Source organism: Prinia subflava, chromosome 1 (genome assembly GCF_021018805.1).
Source record: "Prinia subflava isolate CZ2003 ecotype Zambia chromosome 1, Cam_Psub_1.2, whole genome shotgun sequence".
Lineage (NCBI taxonomy): Eukaryota > Metazoa > Chordata > Aves > Passeriformes > Cisticolidae > Prinia > Prinia subflava.
The window spans coordinates 12921872-12942020 of record NC_086247.1 but is presented as its reverse complement, the minus strand read 5'-3'; the positions used below and the strand labels follow the sequence as shown (position 1 = coordinate 12942020).

General features: G+C 41.3%; 1 protein-coding gene across 2 annotated transcripts in view; it reads right to left on the bottom strand.

Annotated features, from left to right (window-relative positions):
* SNTB1 (syntrophin beta 1) overlaps positions 1 to 20149 on the bottom strand; it is a 119591-nt gene that overhangs the window by 20723 nt on the left and 78719 nt on the right. For both annotated transcript variants that reach the window (XM_063419937.1, XM_063419854.1), the window contains exon 4: positions 2273 to 2412. In XM_063419937.1, the coding sequence (XP_063276007.1) occupies positions 2273 to 2412 (140 nt within the window). The remainder of the gene's footprint in view (positions 1 to 2272; positions 2413 to 20149) is intronic.

Genomic DNA, 20149 nt, shown 5'->3' with positions numbered 1-20149 from the left:
AAGCTGCAAAGCTGGTGTCTCACCCCACTTTAGGGTCACAAAGGAGGAGTCAGAGGGTGGCTCCCTGTTGGAGGAGTGCATGCCTCCCTGGCTTCCCCAGGGAGAGAGAAAAATGCAGGAGTTGAATTGAAGCCTTCAGAGAAACTAAAATATATTAAGCCATGTAAAAATGAAGTAGAAGTTTAGACTTTAGTTTTAAGTAAGTAAGTATACTCCAAGTGCCTTAAGAATCAGTCAGCCAGCACAGGGCCCAGAGTCCTGAGGCCTGACAACCTGGCTTTAGACTTATCAAAAACAAAGCAGGACATCATAATACTAGATAGAGCAGGTGCAATTTTTATGTGAATGAGAGAGAACCTTTTATGTTAATAGATATGGTGTATGATAAAGTTTTTTATGTTAATAGATATGCTATATGCATGGAGTTTTGTGTAAGGATTGAATACCAACCTTCATAGTTTTTCGTAGTTTTACATACTTTCAAAATTAAATTTAGATTGGTGTAGAGAGAATGTTTTAGAATTGTGTTCTTAGTTGACTGGATAACCTATAGATAGGGACATGAACATGCATTTATGGTTTATGGATAAAAATCCCCTGGTTTTGGAGCAATGGTATCGATTCTTTGATGATTGATCCATCCTCCTCCAATCTTGAACAAGAGAGAACGGGGCTTTGCCAGGGAGCTGTGGCCAGGCAGCTGTTGCCAGGACTGTGTCAGGTATTGCATCGCCTGGGGGGTGCTTCTGCCTCTCTGCTGCTGCCTGGGGGGTGCAGCTGTGGCTGCTGCTGCTGCTCTGGCAGGAGCTTTGCTGTTTCAGCTGCAGCTGCAGGGAGCGCTGCTCGGGAACGAGACTCTGGGCTGATGGGGCTCTGGGCCAGGAATCTGCCTTTCCTTGAAGCCAGGACCTCTTGTCCATCTGTCTTTCCTTGCAGCCAGGATCCCTTGTCCATCTGTCTTTTCCTTGTGGCTGGGACCCCTTGTCAATCTGCCTTTCCTTGGGGCCAGGATCCCTTGTCCATCTGTCTTTCCCCTGTGGCTGGGACCCCTTGTCCATCTGTCTTTCCCTTGTGGCTGGGACCCTTTGTCAGTTTGTTCTTCCCCCATGGTTGGGACTCTCTGTCAATTTGCTGTTACACCCCACTGGGACTTTAAGCTTTATAACTTTTGGTAAGACTGCATGCTTAGAACTCTTGCCTTCAAGACTGATGCATTTATATAATAACTTCGTAATGACCAGAAAATGCTCTTGGCCTTTTAAGACCCTTAAACCCATGAACAGCTCGACAGCTTCCCAGGAGGTCTGAAAGCCTCATCATGGGTAGGTAGACTGGGACAACCAATCATCAGTCTAAATCTGTGAGTTCAGTTTTTATTTTTTTAATATAATGACTTAGCAGCAAAGCGTCAGTTCATCTGGGGAGAGACAGAGAACACAAATTAACTAATGAGAGTGCAGTAAGAGACCCACTGCTTCTGGCCAGGGTAGCCAGCCCTTCTGAATGAGAACTCATTGAAAAGGGTATAATAGAGGGCTGTAGCAAGGCCGAAACAAGGAACAACAGCTCTTTCTCAAGCCCTTTGACCATACTGGCAGAGAAACATGATTAAGATTCACATCAAGAAGCACAGTTTCCACTGCATAAAGGCAACCATGGGAAAGCTCTGTCTGAATCAGTGTTAATGGATACCTTCAAAATAATGCAAATGTTTATTTCCAACCTAGATTCAAGAATGTGTCTTCCAAGCTTACCATTGTAAGCTAAAAAAAGCCAGGAATTAATTTGCTAGAGCAGGAACAGAAGCTGTGGTGAAAGTGTTTCCATCGCATGTAGAACTCTCCAAAAGGCCCAAACTGGTGGTGCAGAACTGCCACACAAGAACCATCAACTCAGAGCAACAAGTTCACTTTTTCAGCCTGGAGAAGCACCTGGAGGCTGGAGTGTTTCTGCCAAGCTCACAGGTCTGCATACGGAGATAGCAATCTCAGGAGATTGAGCTCTTGGCTTTTGCAGCACTCCTGCCTCTGTATCCAGGCCAAGTGGCCACATCCAAAATCCCAGTGAGCTTCTGGTCTTCAGCCTCTGCCAGAACTTGAAATGGAGAAGTGAGGAGTTAAGCTCAGCACATCAGCCCACTGAAGAAAAACCTGCTTCTCCAACCACAACATTTCAAGTGTGACTACAGCTGTGTACCAGCTATACCCGTTCCTGGCTGACTCAGCTCTTCCCACTGCTCCTGAAAGGTGTCATGATAAAAAAGCAAAGGTACCTGGTGGCGAGCAGGGGGTAGGTATGCACAGGGCTGAACCAGGCTTCCTTCATCCGTGGCATGCTCTCATATATTAAGAGGTCTTTCTCTGTCAAAACCACTAACACTGGCTTCCAGTGCTTCTCGTTGTCTCCTGGCACCTGGAAAAGAGCAAAGCCTCAGTGAAACAAGAAGAGACAAAGCTACCACCATTCAAAGCCAGATGAGAGAAACATGTCGAGTTCTGGGTAAGAAAGTGAACACAAGAGAGTTTTACTTCTCTGGCTTTTTGACATCTCCCACCTGGATTTATAATCAGATGCAGCAGAAATGGAATAACGTGCAAAGTCATCTGCTGCTACCATTACCACTGCCATTTCCAGCCTTCCTTTACTACAGGCTACTCCATAAATGCAGTATTGGAAGAACACTGAGGTGGAGCTGGCTGTTAGTTAGCTGTGGTATGCATGAAAGAACCTTAAATTTATATTTATAAGGTGCACTATTCATGTGTAGCTGGCACATTAACCTGAGTCTTGGACACTGCTGCTGTGGTTTCTGTTTAAAAACCTGCAACACCATCACTATTATAGAAGAGTTACAGGTAGCAAAAACTACTGGTTTGGGAGTAGATGCTTTTTTTCCTCAGCAGTTCACTTTTTTTTTTTGCTTCTCCTTCCTTCATACCATTCTTCTAGTTTTAGAAATGCCTTGATAAAGAGATCCGTCCTAAATGTGGGGTTGATCTCAAGCACTGATTTGTGATGGATCTGCCTTCACATTTCAAACCTTTCTGTCAAAGATGTCTAAAGATCAGAGCATCAGAGCCCTTTACTGGCTGCAGAATCCAGATGTGGAATTATATTTTGCAGGTTAGATGTGTGATATCCACATGGCAACACAATTATTGTTATGGGAACTACGTATGGATCCTGGTTTTTACTTTTTCTACTCTGGCAGCATAGAAGTGTCTTAAAATAGTTGGGAATATGGAAGGACCTTTGTTTCAAGTAAGAATGAAGCTCTTTCACTGACAAACTAATAATTTTCCTTTTGGTGCACGTGAAGAAAAAGAAAAACTGGTCTACAGTAACACTCACAACAGCCATGCTTTCAAACATAAACATCTTGGCTGGGTACTAAAAGGAATGAAACAATTTCTGAAATTCACCAAAGAATCTGCTTGTCTTCGTGACTCCTCCACTAAAACCTCTTCTGGGATAGAGAAGCAGCTGTCTGTGCTGCTCTGTGCTGAGGCCAGCCTACTTGCCATGGGCATTTCACTTGGCACATTGTTGGGTGAGAAACCTTTAAAAGGGATCAAAGTTTGACCAGGCTGGGAGTGGCACACCCAGGTATTATAATTGAGAACCACATTTGAAACACTTGTATTTCATACAAAGACAGGCTCCCACAAATTTCTAAACTTTAAAGGGCTTTCAAAACCAATGCAACACCCCTTTACAACAGAAGACCAATACTCAAAAGCATATCTTAAACTAAGACTTTTGGCTTGTGTCATTTTTAAGATGTATTTCTCTCTCTGAACTAAGCTTTTCCAATAATCATATTCCTATTTACAGCATTACTTGCTCATTGGTTGTTCATCTCTCTTGAAGTCATAAACAGTTCATCCTTTCAATTTCTGCAGAAGCATTAATGCTTATTTATAATTTTCTTGTGGTGACAGTTTCTTGAAACACAATCTTTCATTTTTTAATAGAGCTGAATAGAGAAGCTACATAATTAACACACCTATTATTACACTCACAAAGAAGCAAAATGTGGAGTTCTCACAGTCAACATACCCTGAAAATATTCATATGACCAAAAAGCATCCTCAGCTTCTTAATACCACAGCCATTAACTACAGTCAACACCCCAGTTCCTAGCGTGGGAATACAGAAATGAGTGTCACAGTTATTGGTAACATCCAGTAAGCATTAATATTTAATTTTGGACCACCTCACCTGTGGTCTTTAAGTAGAAAAACTTTAGTACATACTTTTGAAAATTTCCAGAAAAGAAAAAAGAAGATAAATCTGAAATCTCTGCAACCACAAGCAATCTAAAGATTATGGGAAGCTGTTCACAGCTTTTCTGCAGAACCATCCTGCCTGTGTAGCATTTTCAGTCACGTGTTTTGCTATCAGGTGGCTGGTCAGTCAACAATGACTTCAGAAACTTTGGGAAATACTGTTCCCTGTAAAGCAATTACAAGAAAGAGAATAAAACTGATTTTGCCAGCTCTTTGCTGGACAGCTGTAAATGTTAGGAGACAGAATTCCCAGCATGAATCCTGAAGTTACTGACCTGCACTGTGAAGCCCACAGCTTTGCCCCACTCAGGGGCAGGGTGACTGTGGAGAAGATGTGCCTTGGTTGTAAGATACTGAAGATTTTTCCCAATAAGTGACCTTACACACCTGTCCTTGCAGGATGCATCCCTTGTTAGTAGGGTGTGCCCTGAGAAGAGGCGAGGAGGCAATTGATGTTTGTCTGTGTGCTGCTCTGAAGCCCTCCCCAGTGACAAGGGCCATGCAATACACACACTTTTAAGCACAGTTTTTAAACCTTACTGAGACCATAGCTGCCTCACTGATGAGGAATGCTGGTGTAAGCAGCACTGCTGCTATTTCAGACCTGAAGAAGGATTTGTGTGCCTGAAAGCCTGTTTTTTCCAGACTGTAACAGCTGATCTAATAAAAGATACTGCCTTCCCTTAAAAACCTTGAATTGCATCACTGTTCCCTTATTTTGTAGGGTTTGGATCAGGCTGTAACAGCTGATGCCATGCTGTTCAACAGGCAGTTGGCACTGCTGGAAAGTGTCAAAGAGAACATGCTGTCCTGTAAATGGTAATAACAGATTTTACAAAGGAAGAAGAGAGGCTGCAAATATACCATTAGCCTACAGGGCACATTCATCACAAATCAGCATGGGAAATTAATCCAGATCAACAGGTGTCATACCAAGCATGGGTATAAGAGCAAATTACAAAACAAAAGTAAAAAACATGCTGCTTATGGGCAGCTAAGTGAAGGATTTGTTTTAACGGTTTTAATATCTGACATACCATAAAGATAACATGAAATGCCTGTGTAAGAGTAAATTTAAATATCATTTGAGATACATTTTAGAAGTATGGTTTTAGATAATGATTAGAGCCAGCTCTTTAGCCAGAAATTTGCAGAATTCTTGCATTCCACTAGTTTTTTCACTCCAGTTCCCACTTGCACATGTACAATTCAAAGTGCATTGATCCATGCTGCAGAAAAATAAAATCACAATCCACTCTAAAAAAACTTTTCAAACTCAACCCTTTTTCAAAGTCAAAATTGTTAGATCAACTCTAGATAAACTACAGAAAAGAAAAGTCAGTACTCCATGACAAAATGAATCTGCAAATATTTTGCTGGTGTTCTGGGCACTGCTCAAGTACCTCCAAGCAACAGGTACCAACCAGTGTTCCCTCTCTTTGTCACTGGAGTCACTGCTTATATTCCCAGTGAAATTCCACTTCAAGTCAATGAAGCTGTAAATGTTTATATGAGAAGCAAACTTGATTTTGTTTTCTAGACATACTGTGCCCCTAGATCAAAGTCTTAAAACACAAACTTGAAAAGGGAGAACATTTTCTAAGAAAATAACCCAAGTGCAGTGAAGAATCATTTTTGCTACTCCAAACCTCTTTGTTCCTCATTTACTCACCCCATTAAGTGAAAATGCCACTTTTTCCCGTATGCACTTCTTCAGTTTACCTTTCCAAATTCAGAAAATATTTCATGTGCTGCAGGGTTCAAATCGAATTTTTTTGTGCATAGTAACATGATGGCTCATCTTGGGATGACCTGAAAGGAGACCTGTGTTGAGGACTTGCTCAGACACAGACTTCCCCTGCAGAGTCAGGTTCGGTGTCCTGCGTTTCCACACGGGCACTGCAGTCTCTGCTGGGGTGGCAAGTGCTCCTGTGACACACATGGCAGGAACAGACAGGAATGTGGGGGCACACAAAACATGTGCAAGAACAGCTGCTGAACCCCGGCAGCTACAGGCAGAGTTGGCCATCAGCCTTTGGCTGACACGACCATGCTTCAGTGCAGGACACAGGCAGCACATGCAGGGCTGGCACACGCCAGGCCCCACGGCACAGAGGATGTGCCTGAGCTCTGGCTGCCCTCAGATGCCTTTGGAGTGCCAGGCTTTGCTTTGGGACCAGATCTGTGGTGTCAAGGACTGGCTGCCAGTGGTGACAGAAGCTCCACACCACCTGTATGGCTGCTCTGCTCCTGCTTTTCTGCTCACAATGTACCCTCAAGGAGTAACTCCCCTGGTACACAGTAGTGTTTCAAAGGAGCCAGCTGCTTGTGCCTGAAGTGATGGGGACCCCTGCCCCTCCAACGGGAATCACAGCTTCCAAACCTCCAACAGTTTGCACGTATCATTAGTTGCCATAAAAACAATGGGCATCTCAGTGGAGATAAATCCTTTTACAAACTCCTTGGACTTTTGCTCTTTCATCTGCCAGGTCTCCTTTTCAACTGGTTTTTCTTTGAATTTCAGTTATTCATCTACTTCAGACTGTCAGGAATGGATGAAAAAATACTTTTTATCTGTAAGGCTTACATATAATTAAATTAGAAGCCTTGGTCTACTCTGAAAAGCTGTTTTATATTTTTGTTACCTCAAAAGGGACATTTTAATTACATTCCCAGTTTAGTAAACAAATTACAAACTGCCAGCAGACTCCACTGCAGCAAGTATCAAAAATGTGTCTTTTCAGAGACCACTGTGAAGGTAGCAAGTTTATGTTTACAGTAAGTGTACTTTTCCAACACCTCCTCCTAAATCCCAGACCTAAACTATCCTCTGAACTGAGAACAGGAGGAGCAACCAAAAAAGAATTTTCTTGCTATTTTACCTCTTTCTTAAAATCTCTCTGTGCTGACAAGCCAGATTTGACACAGGCTGGGATATGTTCTGCTACGTATTTCTTGCCTTTTCATTGTCTTTTGATGAAGGGTTACATCCATGTTCAGAATAAATTTGATTAATTTACAGAAACCCACTTGTCAGTTCCTGAAAATAACAGCTGGGACTGAAAAGGGTTTTTGCAAGATGAACAGCAGGGATGCAGAAATACATCCTGCAAGCCCCAGCATATGCAACAACGCTGATATTTGCGCGAGCTCATTTGATGGGAGGCAATTTGCGATGCAGGAGTGGGCGTGAGTGACAGCGTAGGCAGGGGATATCAACACCTCCCGTACCACATGCGGATGAGATGTGTTTTGCTGCCAAACTTTGTCATTTTAAACAGGAAATAATGTGCACATTGTTTAGGATTTAAAAAGAAGCTAATGAAAATGTGTCTGGTTTTGTTTTTCTCTTTTTCTGACCTCAGCGATGGCTCAGAGGTGGCTCGTGCCATTATCAGATCTGGATTACAGTCAATGTGCACACGGAAATCCCCCAAAGGGCAGGGTTTGCCTCCTGCAGACAGCGAGCAGCGGGCGATGCATGCTCGGCCAAGGCGCCCGCGCTGTGCCGCAGCCAGAGCCGCGCGGGGCTGAGCCAACCCCTGCAGCACCCCGGGCACAGCCAGGAGAGCACTGACAGCTCAGCCCGGGCCCTGCTGGGCACGGCCACCACACTCAGTCTCAAAACAGGTCTGAACTGCTTCTCATTATCCTTTAAAATGACAAGACACAAGCCAACTTTTGCCAAAATGATCACAGTCAAACACATCAACACAGCAATACTTTCTAACAATGTCCTTACTCTCTAGACTAATGAGATTTTCAAACAGCTCTGGCTCATATCCAAAGACCTCTAAATGCAAGAAAAGTGCCTGAGTGCTGTGAACTCACCCATGCAAGAATGGCAGGTGATCTGAGACCTTTCCTACAGCCAAACAGGAATGCCTGATCCCAATTTTGCTATAGAGGTTTGTTCCAGAGTTTGGTGAAGTCAGCTGGAATTTTTCTAATAACTCTTTAGATCGTGCCCTTGGGAAACAAAGCCTGGAGGGTACCATGTCTTCCACACTACAGAGAAGATGGAGCCAAATTCTTCTTGGAGGTGCACTGGAAGAGGATGTCATTAAATATACACAAATTGAAGCAAGGGGAATTCTGATTTGATACTCAGAGAAACCTTTTCCATGTGTCATGGTGGTCAAGTACTGGGACAGACTGTGAATAGCCACCCCTCAAGTTACTCACAACATGACCAGGCAAGGGCCTGAGCAAGCTGGTCTAGCTGGGTCTATTTAGAGCAGGGGGGTTGAAATCCTTCCAACCTATATTATTCTGTGAGTCTATGAAATACCAGAAAAAACTGAAGAAGTCCAGATTTGGATCACAGAGTCATCATATGGATTGCCCCTGAGTTAAAGTTGGTTGTATAATTATTCTGTTCACATACAATTTTTCATGCATGTATTCCATGAATGCTGCATCAATACGAATGCAGTAGTAATACAAAATAGTTATCACTACTAAAGGTTTTGCAGCGTAATTTGCCTTGAGCCTTAAATCCTTTAGAGCTGTGTAAGAAGTGCATCCTTGATCCTTCTGTCTTTATGGAGTCTAACACTCTGCATTTCCATTGTAGCAGATTGAAGATAAGAAACATAAGGGAGTGAAAAACCCAGCATCACCTAAACCTCATTCACTTTATGTTAAGTAAAAATATATTACACAATAACATGAAAAAAGTTTTAAATCCTGATGTGTTATCTTGAGATCCACAGAAGCTGATTAACTACATATATAAAAATCCATGTCTAGGGGACTCAAAGAGGGACAAAATGGTAATTCATCTGTTTTTGAAATCTCAACCATGACCCCCAATCCTTCTGCTATGCATGAAGTTAGGATTTGAAGATCCATAAGTAAGAGCTATTCTTCATTGAGACAGGAGATTCTAACTTCCTGATAATGTCACGAGTCTTTCCAGGGAAAACCAAACAGCCAGTATGCACAGCAGATGGCAAATGCCCCACACCATTTGTTAGGACTTTGATTACTTTTCATCTTAGTTAAGGTGACCATTGTGATTCAAGAAGTACACTTCCTGGGTAAAACACATTTTCTTCTATAGCAGTGACTTCAGACCATGACAGCACTGTGTGAAATTAGAGTAATGGTAATTTATGATAGCAAAGCTTTGCAAATAGCAAAGGTCCACTCCTGAAATGATAGTGTTGAACCAAATTACTTCTGTAGAAAAACCTGCACTTTGCTATCTTTTCTTGTTCTCATTTTTATTGCTTCTCAGAAATTGCCAGGGGAGAACAGAGAAGTTAAGAGGACATTTCATCACTCAAGGGCAGAGTAAGTCAACCTGTAAGGTAAGGGACAGATGCAAGTCAGACACACAGGAAGATCAGCACAGCTCCACTGGCCACTGAGGCTGATCAGGAGATAGTGGACAGCTAAAGTTCAACTGACCTTCAAGGACAACTTGACTGGGAACAAACCTGGACTGGAAGAGGTCACAGTTTTAGTACTGCTTGTAAAAGAGGCACAGGGGAGGGAGGACTAAAGGGAGGGAGAGACCATTAACTCCAGGCTTTTCTAATCAGTTATACTGATTGAACAAATGAATGGAAAGCCTGAAGAGTGGGAGTGAGCACAAACCTGCTATTTATAAGCAAAAACTCTGTAAAAGTGGAGGCCATCTCAAGTACTTACCTCCACGACCTGTCAGGAACTGTTTGATCTGCCAGCACCAGCATTTCACACAGCAATCTATCTCTCTTCCAGCATGCTCACAACCACACATTCAGGATAGAAGGGAAGATGCTATTAGCAGACACCTTTGAATCTACTGTGTGTGCCTGCATAACTTATTTGTGAGGTGTCTGGGCTACTGCATGTGAGAGTGGCTATAAGCTTGTTTTCTGAAACATGTCTCATGAACATATCACCAAAAAGCTGCTGACAGCAGCTATCTTAAGTTTAATAAATATTTAAATAAAAATCACAAAACTAAAATGTGGTAGAAACTGTACTTCTAAGATGCAGCTTAGTTTTGGAAGAGGTGAGCATCTAGTGTTGTCTCCCAAATAATCACTGGACCCCAAAGCATTAAAAACTTAGTGCTGGGGAAAAACCTGTAGTTCCCTTTAAAATGGAGCAGCCTGCTTCCTCCAGTAAGCCAGGTCTGCCCTGTGAAAAACCAAGAAGGAGCACAGCACAGTCCTGTGTCTTCTGCTTCAGTCCCTGGCGTTATTTTGCACATCAGCCACAGAAGGAAAGAGATTCTACGTGGTGTTGGAGGCTTTGGAAGCTCTACCACATTCCTGTGCAACTGCCCAAGAACAGATACTGCTACTCACTGGTGGGGAAAACAGGAATGCTCCAGGATACCAGGAACAGCCACTGATCCCTGCCATGTCCTGCAGGTTACTGTGTGCTGGATCTGTGCTGTGAGCAGTGTTCTGTTCCAGCCAAGGTGAAGCACATTTTGAGGGAGTACATCATCATCAGTGGGGCATATTGGTAATTGCACAAGAGCAGAATCCATGTGCAGACACCACAGTTTCAACTTGCTGGCCCTGAAGGGTCTATAATTTGCAATTGAATCTGACCTCTGCTAAATGAATGGGTTCCACATTAAGATAAAGGAGTAATAATACCTATTGCCTCAAAAGATACCAGCATTTACTTCAATCCAGTAAAAGTGTGCGGATTTCTAAATATCTCAAGAATAGTTTTCAACTGCATCCAATCAAATGTTAATGCTGGAGGTGGACTTTTGATTGAAAGCAGCTTGCAGTTTTTAACGATGGCTGAAACATGAAAAATGCAATTTGAAATTATTACAGTGTCTATTTGGCGAAGGACAGGTAATCATCAATGTCTACATTAAAACTATAGTGACTGAAATCTATCCCAGGAGATGTTCTGTGCCTTTGTCTACTACATTGTCTTCCCTAATATTCCCTAATGGCCCATCATGACTGGTACCTTTTGAAGACTGACAGATTTGACTACTTTACTCAAGGGTCATAATAAATGACAAGTGCTGGAAGAAAAAAATAGTAGGGGAGCAATACAGAGAGAACAAGATGTTTCATTCTCATTGTTACTATGTTGTCTGAAGGACAATCCAGAATACTGTGTCATTTCAGTCTGTGTGTCATTGATCAATATTCAGTAATACTGATAGCAATGCATCTAATGACCTCGAGCAAATCAGTGAATTCACTACATGCCTGGCACAAAAATGTGCTACCTTCAAAAAACAATTAAAATCTGTATGCTGTGCTTCATCAACTGGAATTTTGAGTATGCTGAAAAATATTTGGAAGCCTTATTATAAAAGCAAAAATTCAATTAGAATTCTTAGTAATTTCACTTGATTTTGAAAGAATTCACAATTCGGAATTCAAATTTACTTATAAATTTGTCACAAAAAAAACCCTTGTCTTTTTTTCTAATTTATTTATTTACTTAGTTGTCAGCTTCAAAACAATTTGTTTGAAACCTTTTTTAAAATGGTTACGAAGTCAGTACCTCCATTATCACAACAACAGACCTCCTCAAGCTATTTAACAGACTCAACCAACATGCCTGTTTTGCTTTGGTTTCTTTTTTTTTTGGGCTTGTGGGGTGGGGGAGGGAGAATATTAAACATGCACTTTTCAATTTGATTTATCACATTCAACATTTTCTGATGGGCAGGATTATTTTTTCCCCAGAAAGCCAGCTGAGCTCCAAGAGACCTCTGTTCACCAGAGAGATATTCAGTTTGCTACCCCTTGGAACAGTGTGGAGAGCTGGGAGAACTCCCAGCAGGTCCTCCTGGTGGCTCTTCACAGGAGTGGATCCCAGGGTGCCAGAAATAGTAAGAAATGAAAAGCTATTCCATTTGATATCCAATTCACTTTCTTTCACTACTTAATGAAGACAAAACTGAATTTTAAATCTTTGCCCTTTTGGAGAGTTCTGTTTTATTTGAGATTTGTTAGGTTTCTATGGAATCTGTACAGAAGACAAATGGTATCCAACCAAAAGTGCCACTTTCCCCATGAAAAACTGAGAATATAATTTTTCTGTCTTCAAGAAGAAAGGCAGAAATCAATCCAAACCAATCACTGGTTCAGAAATATGAATACTTAGATTCATAGAAAGAGAGCTGAAGAGAGAATCATAGAACTATTGAAATTTTTTAGTTGGAAAAGACCTCTAAGAGCATCAGTTTCAACCATTAGCCCAGTTCACGGGACTTGGTACTCAAAGAACAAGTGGTCTTACCATTAAAGACTGAGACAAACAAGGCTTTAAATACCTCAGCTGTTTCCTCATTCTTTGTTACTGTATGTTCCCTCACCTCCAATAAGGGCTGGAGATTCTCCTTAGTCTTCCTTTTTTTTATTTTTTTTTTAATGTGTTTATAGGAACGTTTTTGTCTTTTACCACAGCAACCAGGTAAGGTTCTACACAGGCTTTTACCCTTGTAGTTTTCTCCCAATATAACCTCACAACATCCTTGTAGTCTTCCTGAGTTCCCCATCCCATCTTCCAAAGGTCACAAACTTTTTGTCTTGAGTTCCAGTCAAAGCTCCCCATTCAGCCAGGCTTGTCTTCATCCCCACCAGCTCCCTTTTCAGCACACAGGGAGGGTCTGCTCCTGCGCCTTTAGGATTTCCTTCCTGAACCTGTCCAGCCCTTCAGGACTGCTTCCCAAGGGATTCTCTGAACCAGTCTCCTAAACAGATGCAAGTCTGCCCTACAAAAGCCCACGTTACTGGTTTTGTTGACCCCTCCTTATCTCTCCAAAAACTGAAAACTCATTTTGTGACCGCTGTGCCCAAGGCGGCCTCCAGCCACCCATCAGATCACACCAGTCCTTCTCTGTCCCCAAACAACAGGTCCAGCCAGGGGCCTTCCTGAGCTGGCTCCCTCACCAGCTGTGTCACCCCAGGAACCTCCTAGAGGACTTGAAAGATGAACACTGCTCAGGGGAGGACAGCCTTTGTTCCCAAGATTTGTCTAGCCTGCTCTTTAAAAGCTTTCCTGACAGAAATCCTCAGCTACTCTATTGTAGTCCTAGGCCAGTTTCACCACTAGGAAATCACTGCCCATACTGGAGCACATGCCACTGTGCTCCTGGGGTTACTCTGAGTTCAGGTATCATTACATGCTCGGGAGACTAATAGAAAACTTGAATTTGCTTCTTTAGCTAAAAGCATTTTTAAGATGGTCTTTACTGTAACCCTACCAAAGTAATTTCAGGAGAGCAATGGTCACAGAGGAAATGGGGAGGTGGGAAGGATGCAGGAGAGGAAGTTCAGAGCTGAGGGTAACTGCAGTTTGTCACTGGTCTGTGATGTGCTGGACAGCTGTCACCACTAACTGTGTGGCACATGAAGAAACACACACATCCCTAATGATGCAAAAATAACTGGCAAGGCAGCTTTAATAGGAAACCACTGTTACCAACTGTAGTCAGCCAAATTTCCCTTGGGGATGTCAACTGGGGCTGGAAAATCAGTCTGAGGTTTGCCTGGTATTTAAAATACATTTTTAATTCTTGCTGATACATCAAGCCTTTTTGCTTTGCTGACATTCCATAGTTTCAAGCTTTTCTCTGTGGCTAGGAACACACAATAAAAATGAGAGCTCAGCTTTCATAAACCCTATTTATTTCAGAAGATGCAGTTGAAGAAATATCCCTAAAGTAAAAATATTCAAGCTATGAGGTTGCCACCTATTAGGATGTGAGCTACCACTTCCCAAGAGGCATGACCTTCCCAGATCTGATACTGTTTATATTACAAGACCAGGCAACATCACAGCCCAGGGGTTTATAACAACTCTTTTAATTAATCTACTATCTATGACCACTGCCCCCCCCCAAAAAAAAAAAATTGAATGTGTTAATAGAAATTATGAATATTCAACAGAGCTACACAAGGAAGACAAAGAATATTCTACTTGGCAGTTACCAGTTATATGCTGAGCTTTAAATTAACCACACAGGACAAATGGCTTTAGTGCTGTGCCATGTTATTTAGTCTAGATTACTTTAAAATGCACAATTAGGGCCATCAATCAGACTCAAATTCTACAAATATCAGCAAATTACATACTGTAAGCTATGTAATTTTTAAAGCTAATGCTCTCTATCTGTTCTAATTCTCAGTGTTTCATATTTTTAAAATAATTACAGCATTTAACTACTTTCAGAAGATTCTACTGAGAACTGAACATCCTTCTAGAAGAAAAACTTTGGAGGAATAAAGTTAATCTCCAAAGTTAGTATAACCAGATTGCATGCTACAGATTATCTACTTGTGGAGCCAGGATAAGAAACTAAGGTTTCAGATTTAAGAAATATCCCTGAGATACATAATTTAATAAAATAATGAACTTTCTGGTAACAGCATTAGATCTTCAGATCTCTCAACAAACATACCCCCTATCCAAAGAGAAATTATTTTTGGCACAAGAGACATATGATCTCTGAACCAACTGATTTGATCAATGGAAGTTTCTTTCCTGCTGTGGGCTAATAAATCACTCCAGCCAGCAAGTGCCAGGCATTTACAGCATGAGCTGACTGAGGATAACTTGAACATCACAGAGCTGCTGTAACTTCTGCACCTGCAAGAAAGTGGAAACTCCAAGAAGACAAACATGTGTGAATATCACCAAGTGACTACACCTAATTCCACCCTTGGTGTTAGAAATATACTTGCTCTAAAGGAAAATTTTACGAGGAAATTTTACAAATTATTTCTCTTGCTTTTATTCCTGCAACAGAGAGAAATATTTGTCTATTCACTGAGATTTCTTCTGTAGTTTGTACTGGCCTAAGCATCTTATATATTGGTAGAAAAATCTTAAGTAATTTAGTTGAGTAACACTGCAAAAAGAAAATTGGGAACTATGTATTTCATTACATAGTTATATGCTAATATTCACTTAACCCATTTTAGAAGTAGAGCAAATGGGATTGCACTGGCTATCATATCAGCAGTTTCATACCAAAATTTCTGGATTTTTAAAATACCCTGTCCTCATTGGCTTTTTTATTTCCTTAGCCATATGGAAAACAGTCAGGCACAATTAACTATTTGTCAGAAAACAATCTATTAATTAACACCATTCTGTGTGAATGGGCTGAAAACCATGTTCTTTGCTTGCCAAAAAGCTTCCATTTCTGCCTCATGTTTGTGCTCTGAACTAAACATAGCTACAGATACACAGCTTGACACCACTGACCAAGGCAGAAAAGAACAACTGCTGCCATGGTTTTTGAGAACCAACAGCCAGTGAGATTTTCTAAAGATAGGTAGGGGGTCAGGAGAGCTTCACCTCTGCATCTCCTAAAATTCTTTACTGACAGATCCTTAATTAAACTGGGCAGAAACAGATGAAATCCTAATTAAGACATTTAAATTTGTGACAGAGCTTGAAAAAGAAAGGATTTGAGGGGAGAGGAGGGAGAGTAAGTTACAGTGTCTTTTAGGCTTAACCTTAAAAATATAGGGTCTGACTTCAATTATATTTATATCTTTTCAGTTCTACTGACGTCAATGGATTTACTCCTAAGTTATGCCAGATGGAAATCAGGCTAGCTGTTACAACATTTTCATGCATATAACTAGTACCCCTTTAAATGCACCATTTATTAAAAGTACATCCTCAGACAGCAGACATGCTCAGATAGCCCAGCCAGCATCAGAGGCAGGGGCAGTCAGTGATGGAGAATGCTGAGGCTGAGCTGCAGAGTGATAGAAGGGGAAGATAAAGAGAAGCAAACTTCATTTGCTGATATCTGCACATGCACATAACCTTTGCTGTTGCTGAATCCTGGGCACTAAGCTGATAAAGTCTGGGGCTGACACAAGGCAACATTTGCTTCCCTAGAAGAAAAGCAGTCTGAGATCTCTGTTACTGCTGAGGCTGGTATTCTTATATTTCATTTTTTAGCAGAGCAGCCTGTAAAGCCATTGTTTCCAGAACTGTGAACCCCTCTGCAGGTCCACAGAGAGCTGCAGGTGTGTAACCATTATCGGTTAGTGGCTGCCTCCTTGTCACTGTTTTTTGGGTTGTTCACTCATTTGAATGTGATCCTATAACCACAACCCAGTCCTTCTGCTTGCCCTTGCAAATATCCAAGCAGCTGTTTCAAGTTATTTGAAGAGGATAACACTGAAGTTTTACTTGATGTATCTAGACAAAATAGAAACTGATGATGTACATGACCTTTGATGAGTGCAAACTCTGAGTCCAATCTGAAGGAAAATAAGAGAGAGGAGCTAAAATTCCTCTCTTTGAAGTCTTCTTGCAGCTGTGAAGAGTTAATCTTATGCGGCTATGAAGGGTGCAGAGATGGCTGGTCTTATTCTTTCCAGTGGAGAAGATTTCAATACCTTCCCACCCTCTCAATATTTTGTACACCTGTCTATACCCAGAGCTCTCTGCAGTTCACCAACAAGCTGCTCCTTCCACTGTCACCTTTCTCCAGCCTCCCCAGCTCAGAATCTTCCAATTTCTTCCAGTGCTGTCCCATTCTTCCCTTTCCCTCAGCTCTAATTGTCCTTCTGCATTTATCCATTTGGCTTATGTCCCAGAGGAACAAAAATCATAGCAGGGACACATCAGACGTTTTGGTCCCACATTTCCTTCTTCCTTTTCTTGCCCACTCACATGGTTAGAGTTTGGAGCAGGGTCTGCTCCTATTGGTACTATTTCTGCTGCAATCTCACACCATGGCACTCCAGCTTTGGCTATAAAATTATGTTATTAGCCACAACAACCACCCCCAGAATCTGTGCTGCTGTCTTTCTCATTTCAAACTCTTGCAACAGCAAAGGAAGAATCCAACAGCAAGTCAGCTCATCCTCAATAGCCAACCTTCCCCAAACCCACAAAACCAGACAGAAACATCACATAAAAGGTTCTTGTGCTGCCTCATTTAAGCTGTGCAACCCCTTTCAATCTGCTCTTCTTTGCAACACTTCCAGCTTCTTCCATTTCTTCCAGTTGCCTTTGCCTTGCTAACACATGCCTGCAATTTTGGGCAAGCAGATTTAAACCTCTGTTTTGAAATTTTATGTGGGAGAATATTAATGTATTCTTTAACCCTGTGATTCAGGGATCCAAAGAACATAGCAATAATAAGCTTTTTTTTTTGTGGAATGAATATATGTGTATGTTTAAACATGAAGTTTTAATGTATTCCCCAACCTGAAGAGCCCCGCACTAAACTTCCCAGGGTGACAGAAGCCAGAGAAAACACCATAAACTATTTATTTTCGTAATATTGTACAAGCTTTTCATTCCCCAAACAAATAGGTAAGCTTCTATTCCTGTAGCAGGCTTCTCTTCAAAGTGAACCTTTTAGAGCCATTTCCATAAACATCACTGGCATTTCCAGCATGAAGTACAAAAAAGCAGCTATAGCCACACTACACATTGGCAGCTACTCTGGCCAATGTCTGCAACTATTTTCAGCACAAGATCAACAAATGAATGTTTGCACAGCAGCATTTGCTCAGCAGAAATGAATAAACAAAAAAGCTCCAAGAATAACAAGATGTGTTCACACAGTTTCAGGAATCTTCACTGCAGCTAACAGCCATTAGTGACTAAAGCCCAGGTGCTTCCTTCCAGCAGGGCTACTGCTACTGCAGGAACCCCTGAAACTCAGGGAATCCAGAAACACCCCAGAAAACCTGTGGCAAGTCCATTTGTCTTCAAGAGCAGTGTCACTGCATTGAGAGCAGAAGGTCCAAACCTCAAGGCATCTGTCCCTCAGACGTACAGCCAGACACACACCTTGGCTCCAGATCCCCTTTCTGTACCCTGACTATTGAACAGGCTCACTCTACAAGCCAAAATCCCCTTCCAGCACTGCCATAATGCAGGATGGGGCAGCTTCTCATACCTGTAGAGAACTTTCCTCTTTTAGCAGATCCTGTTTTGGATACTCCTACCCCCTTCTCACCCTGAGCTTTTCAGCTGTTTGATGTCTTGCATCCAAAAACTGGATGTCTATGTTCTTTGGGTTTTTCCATTTGATTTCACTGGATTTTCTGTTTGAAGCAGTAACAGTCTTTCAGCCTTATTGATCAGTTTTCGTTGCACAAAGGGAAGGACACAAAACTCTGTGTGATGTGTAGAAATCAAATTTATTCTGTCTCTGTTTCTCTGTCCCTTGCATGTGGTTGTTTAGAGCTTACATTAAAATTAAAATTAAAATTGAAAATGTTGCTTTCATACTAGTAATTTAGTAACTCTTCCTTCCTTTCCTAATCCTTCAAGTGAGGAAAACAGTCAGTAGTACAAGGATATTGTGCATGTTGGGATTTTTGTCTATCTCTCCATGAGGATGATTAGCAAAATACTGTCTCTTCCTAGATTTAGAATTGTAAAATGAGCTCAAAATCTTGTCCTTTGAGAGAAGTGTTGCTTTTGGAATGATCAGAAACACCATCCTTTAAAACCAGGGATTCTGGCTGTTTGCAGTAATTCAACAATTAGTCTTAAGAATTTTACTTATGAATAAGGAGAACTTTGCTAAAGTATTGCTAAAAAAGGTATCTACTAATAAAAAAAAACCCCTCAATGCTCCCAAATTCCTTGCAATACCATTATATCCATTAAATTGTAAGCTCTGACAAGATTAAATCTGGTGTTACTCAAAGGCTGTTCCCCGAAGCAGATTCCCTTTGGCAGTAGAATCATTGTCTTACTGTTTAAACATTCAGGCTTCCCTCTCTATTTCACAGTTCATAAAGCACCTTTATGGTACTGTGGTGGGTTTTTTTTTTTCCCAACCAGAACAGAAGGCAATTTGTTTTTCCAGCTTTGATTAAATCCCCCATCCCACATGCACTGAACCTGTGCTACTGCCCTACTGTTTTTAATTGTCTCCTTCCATTAAGATGCCTGCACTGAGTGTCTTTCCTGCAGCCCGGCGCGTTCTGCTCCGAGCCTGCCGTGAGCGCCCTGGGTCTGAGGTTAATGTGTACACAGCACAACTCATTAGCCCTGTGTTACTATCTGAGCCAAAAATCAGTGTGATTGATCCAACAATATGTTTGGGCTTGGGACTAAGACTCAAATGAGGTCTCACCAAAAGCAAAGGTCAGCAACTTGGCACAAATTTCGCTGTGCACAGAGAAAGCTTTTTTCCCAAACTATTCATCAGGGAAGGTACAAATGACAACTAATATGGGCCTCATTAAAAATGAGTAGAGGAAACCCCTTGGAGAGGACAACAAGGCTCCCTCGCTATCAAATTCATTTTCAGTCCTCTTCTGAAGTTTTTATTTACGTTACAGTGAAGACAAGTGGAACTTAAAGATAGCTGTGGGGCTTAGGGTTTAGGAGACTCGTTAGACTAATTATCATGATGTGCACTATCAATTACTGTCCACTTAAGAAGAGAGGGTAATTCTGAAGGCAGAAATAAATCTTTGGATCTGGAGAATCTGGATTAAAGGGAATAAAAGGATTTTTTTTTTCAGCAATATTTTTTTTAATGTTACAACTCCGCTGTCAAAACATTTCCCATCTTAAAATAACTAAAATAAAACAATCGTTAATTTAAGAGTGGGAGAGAGAAGAGGAATGATACATGAAACTTTTTCAATTGTGGATTTGTTTCAAATACAGTTCGTACAAAGATTTCACTCAAGCACTTTTGTAATAGTCAAGCCCTGAAATCAGAACTTCAAAATCTGCTATTTTATATATGGTATTTATATATATGGTTCTTTCTTCCTCAGTAACGAAGGGTGTTGAAAATACTATTGATACAATTACACTGTATCAGAAATACTTCCCTGCAGTCTGCAGAGTTGCTGTGTTGCAACAGAATTGTCTAATGGCACATTTTTGTAAGGGTTCTCATGGTATTATAGAGTATAATT